This window comes from Nestor notabilis, unplaced genomic scaffold, assembly GCF_000696875.1.
Source record: "Nestor notabilis isolate BGI_N333 unplaced genomic scaffold, ASM69687v1 scaffold26545, whole genome shotgun sequence".
NCBI classification, from domain to species: domain Eukaryota; kingdom Metazoa; phylum Chordata; class Aves; order Psittaciformes; family Psittacidae; genus Nestor; species Nestor notabilis.
This window is the reverse complement of record NW_009930149.1, coordinates 1-5,827: the sequence shown is the minus strand read 5'-3', so window position 1 is coordinate 5,827 and position 5,827 is coordinate 1. Positions and strand designations below refer to the sequence as shown.

Sequence of the window (5,827 nt, the reverse complement as noted above, 5' to 3'; positions counted from 1 at the left end):
CCCCACGAGGGGAAATCCCAACCTAAAACTGTACAAACTTAAAGGAAGGAGCCGGGAGTGGGGACAGCCAGGGAGCGGATCCGGGTGCTGCCAGCCTCACACCGTCCCATTCCCAAGCCCTGCCTCACACTCTGAAGGACTTTCAACCACTCAAGAGCCCAGATGGATTCAACACCTGCCATGAAACACTCCCGATGCTGTCAGATGACAAGTTGTCTTGGGGACAGACTCTTTTTATTGTTTGTAACGCTCCTGGGAGCATCATAAAGGGATGGGGGGCGCACAGACAGTTATATAATAAACTAGGAGGAGGGAGCAGAATTCCATTCTCCTAACACGACACAGATGTCTGCTTCCCTCGCTATGGAACTGAGTCAGTAGCTCTCTCTTTCACCAGGTCCTGCTGCCCGTTTGTCCGTGCAGGGAGCGCACGGGTTGTGGCCCGGGGGAAAGTCTCTGCCTCCGGCAGAACCCTCTCAGAGGGGACCAGAAGCTTCTTCCGGGTGTCCATGCACTTGTTATCCAATACCAGGGAATTCGTTTTGTAGCCCAGATCTGTCTGGATGCGGTGAAGTTGTCGGTAAAGAGCATCCAAAGAATTCCTACAAACAGGAAGGGAAAGGAGTCGGGTTCAGGCACCACGTCCACGGCCCAGGCTGGGTGGGAAACACCCAACTTCCCACTCTCTGGCAGCAGCAATCTCTGTGCAGCATTTGCCTTTGCATGAACAACAAAGGCATCAGTTCTTGGTGCTGAGCAGCAGCCCGATTTGGGGCTGTGAGCAGTGAGCCCACGTGCTTCCTATGGAGCCAGGCTGAGAGAGCTGGGCTGGGCCAGCTGGAGAGGAGAAGGCTCCTTAAGGGGAGCCCTTAGAGCAGCTCCAGTGCCTAAAGGGGCTCCAGGAAACCTGGAGACGGGGCTGGGACAAGGGATGTAGGGACAGGACAAGGGGAATGGCTTGAACCTGCCAGAGGGGAGATTGAGATGAGCTCTGAGGCAGAAGCTCTTCCCTGTGAGGGTGCTGAGGCGCTGGCACAGGGTGCCCAGAGAAGCTGTGGCTGCCCCATCCCTGGCAGTGTTCAAGGCCAGGTTGGACACAGGGGCTTGGAGCAACCTGCTCTAGAGGAAGGTGTCCCTGCCCGTGGCAGGGGTTGGAACTGGAGGAGCTTTAAGGTCTTTTCCCACCCAAACCATTTGCTGATTCTGTGCTGCTCCTGGAGCGTGGCACAGAGATCTGCCCAGCCCTTTTCTTTCTTCCTTCACTTTTCACCCATTATTTTTGCACCTCTTAGGACTGTCTGTGCCTGGTGAAGCCAGAACCAAGCAGGGACCATGGGAACCCCCTTCACCCTCCCACCAATGGACCTCTGCTGCCTCACATGCACCATGCTGCCCAGCCCAGCTCCCCACCAAGCCCCAAGACTTATTTCCACTCCTGAGCTGAACAGACACGAGCTAAAAAACACAGCTTCTGGAAGCATGCGAGCTCCAGGGCTGCTCCCAGCCATGTTCCTCACATGGGCAATGCTGGGCCACCACATTGCCCCAGAGAGCAGGAGACTTACTGTGACTCTGCCATCTTCTGTTTGAGTGCACGGATTGTTCCCTCCAGCTGGTGGACCTCATCTGTTAGCCCGTACTGGACCTGCGAGGTGGGGAGGGAGAAGGCAGTGAACAGAAGTGTTGTTTCCCAAAGCCCACAGTTCTCTCCTTCCCCTCCTAGCCCAGCTATAGCACTTATTTCCTCGCTTTGTGAGGTGACTGTAGGACCCATAGTTCAGCCCCACTGTAGTTTTCTCCAGATGCATCCCCATTTTTCAGGCCAAGCCCCAAGCCCGGGCAGTTGCCCCAGTCCCTCCTGGCAGGACCTGATCCCGACAGAGGTCTACACGGGGCCGATAGGTGCGGGTCTCCAGGCGGGTGTGCGCCACTTTCAGATCCTGCATCTTCCTCCGAAGCTCTTCCTCCAGGTGTCGGATCTCCTCCTCCATCTCAGCAATCTCCTCCAAGGTCTAAGGGTATAGACAAATATCGTGAGGGATAGGCAGGGATACAGACTGGAACACAGCCCCCAGGCCTCCCAGGCTTTTACTGGGCAGGGAACAGATTTTACACACGGGCTGCTGGGCTTCCGAGTGCTGAACCCCACTGCTTGTAGTTTGGGCTCTTCACATGGCGCAGGCATGGTGCTGCTGGTGGCTTATGGCCACAGCAGTTGAGACCAGGGTTTAAATTAATAGGCCAAAACCTGGCATTGCTGCTGAGAAATGCCCAAGCAGCAACTGTGACAGCAGAAGGAGGTAGGATGCTGCAGGGATCACAGATGTGCCGCTTAACAGCTCCCATGTGGAAACCATGCTCAGGTCAAGTAGCTTTCCACATAACAAATAGCCTTTTGGATTCAATTCCCACCCAAGGTTGTGGTTGAAAACCAAAGAAGCCACATTTACGTTCTGCTCCTGCCATTTCAGTTCATCATAGGCTTTTTCCAGGTCTCTAATCCTCTTGCGCAAGGCAAACTCTGTAGCTACACGCTGAGCCTCCAGCTCGTTGTTTGTCTGAAGAGAGAACAGGCTCCAGTCACACACATCTAGAAGATGTTTCAAGCTGCTGCTTGCTGGGTTGGGACAAGTCTACGAGCAAAACCAGCTGGGTTCTGGCAGCTGCCACGCAGCCCCTGCAGCCAAAAGGCAGGGAGTGATGGACAGGTACATGTCTCCCAGGCTGCTGACACCACTGCAAGCTCCACAGCTTCATCAAGCTCCTCTCTTACCTGAGGAGAGGCCTATGGGTCAGTGCTGTCTTTTCAAAGACTCCCTTCCCCCTGGCCACAGCACACGCCAGCCCATTCCCCACCACGGGATCCAGAACTTCTCCACCACCAAAGGGACTAATTTACCTGGGCAATGGCAAGCACTATGGCTTCTCGGAGCTCAGCAGAGGTTTTCATTTCTGCCTCAGCACGCTCCTTGTTGCTCTGGCTGTTCTGTTCCCACTCATCAACCGTAGTTGATCTGTGAACAAAGCAGCAGTTATGAAAACGAGTGTTTGCAAGATGGTTCAAAAGAGACCACCTGCTGCAGGTTGAGGTGGCTTTGTGCAGCACAAAATGATTCAGGAATTCTGGAGGTTGTATTCTGTGTTATTTCCTCACACCAGCTGGAAATAGTTATCCCGTGGCTCCTGCACTGAGCCCAACAGCTGCTCAAACCAGAGATACATCCAAACCGTGCTATGAAACACCAGGAAAGTGAAAATGGGGAGCAACACCCCCCCATAAGCTGTGCCAGGGGCTGATGCCACGCTGCTGGGTAGCCAAGCATGAGGGAGGCAGGGCAGCCAAGCTCCTGGGGATTTGTGGTGACAATTCAGATTAACTCCCAAAAGTCTGTGGCTTCACAATTCAGGAGCCACAACAAATCCCAGAAGCCAACCCCTGTTGAGAGCTCTCTCCAAAACTGCACCCATCAAGCTGGGATGTAGCACAGAAGGAAAAAGCATCCCAGGGCTCTTTGAGCACCAGCACGGATTTGGACACAGAAGTGCAGGTTCTTTCCTTACCCATTTGGGACCCGAGTTGGGTTGACCTTGAAGGAGATGTTGGGAGAGTTGACGCTGAGGGATAAGCACATACGATCCAATTCCAACGCTTCCACCTTGCACTGGTGGTCACTGCTCAGCTGCTGGCGAGCTTCTTGCAAGAGGCTGCAGAAAGCAGGGCTGGGGTCAGCAGTGAGCACACCAAGGGGGAGGCAGCTCAGACTTCCCAAACCTTTCATCACCACATCAGTCATCTCTTCAAGATGAGTGATGAGCTCCTGCCCTCCCACGGAACTCGGCCCAAGTGGGTAAAGCAGCCTGCCTGGCTTCCCTGTGCTCTGCTCCAGCATGATGCTGCTGAGCTGAGCTGCCCACCCTACCATAGCAGGCAGTGACCCACAATGGATTATGGCCCAGGAGCTCTGACACCTCCAGGTCATGAACCAAGGCAGGTGGCACAAGGTATCTTGTTCCAAGGATGCTGATGAAGTCTCTCCCCTGAAATGCTCTACCCTTCAACCCCAAACCCCACAGACCTTGACAGCAACCCTCAGAGGTTCCTCTGGGTGGTTGACTGCCCCTGGCCTGCTTGCCACTGCTCAGCGTGGCAGTGGAGGCACGTTAAACTGCTGGGGCCAAGCAAGGAGGACAGAGCCCGGTCACACTGGCCTCACCAGAGCTGTTCGAAGGCTTCACTCGCTTTCTGCTGCAGCTCTCTCTTGGCTTTGTCTATCAACTTCACCTCCTTGTGCAGCTCCTCCTCCACAGGGTCCCTCACCACGTCGATGGCGCGGCGGCTCTCCCGGAGTGTCAGGCACTCAATGGCAACGTCTAAAGGCAGGTTCTTTGCCTGGAGGGCACGTTCTGCTGCCTCCTTCACCTGGAAGAGGCAACCTGGTGGGTGGGAGCAGTCTCCTTCAGGGATGGGAGAAAGAAAGGAAGGGGAACCCAGCAATACCCTCATTAAGAGGGCTTTGCACTGCCTGTCTTGACAGTTCTGAAACCTTTTAGCAAGTCTGGAATGAAAACTACAAGAGCCAAGCACATTGGTCTTCTACACCTGCTGTTTGCATTGCCCCTGACTGGGGTCTAAGGACTCCAGGAGCAGCACTCTCTGGGTTTAGAACTGAAAGAATCAGAGAGAGGTCCCACCGCTGTCATCTATTTAAAATCAAGCACTTGTGAATGATGCTGCTAACATATTTCTCATCATCCTTCAGAGCTTAAAAAACCCCCAAACTAGAACAACCCAAAAGTCCAAGCACGAGCATGCAATGCACAGCTCCATGAAATGGCATGGCTCAGCCAAGAACACAGCGCTGTGCTTCCCATAAAGCCATTTCATCAGGTATGGGGCTTGGTATACCTGCAGTAAACCCCTCTGAACTCCATATGGGCTTGGCCATTGCAAAAGAAAAGCCTCGATTATTTAACATCCCATGTTGAGAGTCTGAGTTAATTTCCAGCCATCTGTCTTCCCAACATACTTTGGCTAAGGCATCGAGTTCCGCATCTACATCTGCCAGGCATTTGTCCAGGGTCTCCTTCCATCTGTTCACGCTCCGGATACGTTCAGCCAGGCGGGTTCGGTTGTCGTGCTCATCCCATTTCGTCTGGAATTAGGGGAGAAACTCTTGTTCCTAAATTGCAATTGTGAATCTTGCCGAAGCCGTTCCCCGTTTTCAGGATTGCCTGACCCCTCACAGAGTACAGCACCACGCTGCCATCCAGTCTAATGTCATCCACACAAGCAGAGAGCACAGAAAACAACACAAGTTGCAAGGGATCCGAGACTCGCACCCAGGGATTTCCTGCCAGTACACGTGCATCATTGCACGTGGCTTCACAGGAAGTAAACGGAAGTATTTAGCATCTTCTGCACAGGTAAAGCCTTCTCCTACCCCCTCATCCAGACACCCACATCTTGACACCACCCCATCCTCCTCAGCCTGCTCTTCTGGCCGCCCCCCCTGCCGCAAGACCCACCTGGTTGTTGGTTTCATTGCGGAGAGTTCGCGCTTCCTGCCGGACCCGGTGGGACACAGAGCGCTGGCGTTCGGCGTCGGCAGAGATGAGGTGGGAGTTGGTGTGCCAGTCCGGCACCGTGAACCGCTGCCCCGGCTTGACGCTCAGCGTGGCCATCTCGCTAAGCAGGGGACTGAGAGGGAGGGGAAGGCTTCTGGGGTTGTTCATAGACATACATTGGAAATGGAGACGCAGCCACGAACTGGAATGCTCTTCAGGAGAAAAGCAGCAGCAGGCTCTAACCTGGCATGTAGCGTAACGC

At 54.2% G+C, this 5,827-nt stretch overlaps 1 protein-coding gene across 1 annotated transcript; it reads right to left on the bottom strand.

Annotated features, from left to right (window-relative positions):
• Positions 1–361: 361 nt before the first annotated feature.
• Positions 362–5,691, bottom strand: TEKT2 (tektin 2 (testicular)). Its single transcript, XM_010015283.1, has 9 exons — positions 5,527–5,691; positions 5,028–5,153; positions 4,215–4,420; positions 3,562–3,705; positions 2,900–3,014; positions 2,451–2,558; positions 1,869–2,012; positions 1,566–1,645; positions 362–602 (listed from the first exon to the last, which is right to left on the bottom strand). The coding sequence occupies exons 1-9, from the start codon at positions 5,680–5,682 to the stop codon at positions 362–364; spliced, it is 1,320 nt and encodes a 439-aa protein (XP_010013585.1). The 5' UTR covers positions 5,683–5,691.
• Between the last annotated feature and the right edge of the window lie 136 nt (positions 5,692–5,827).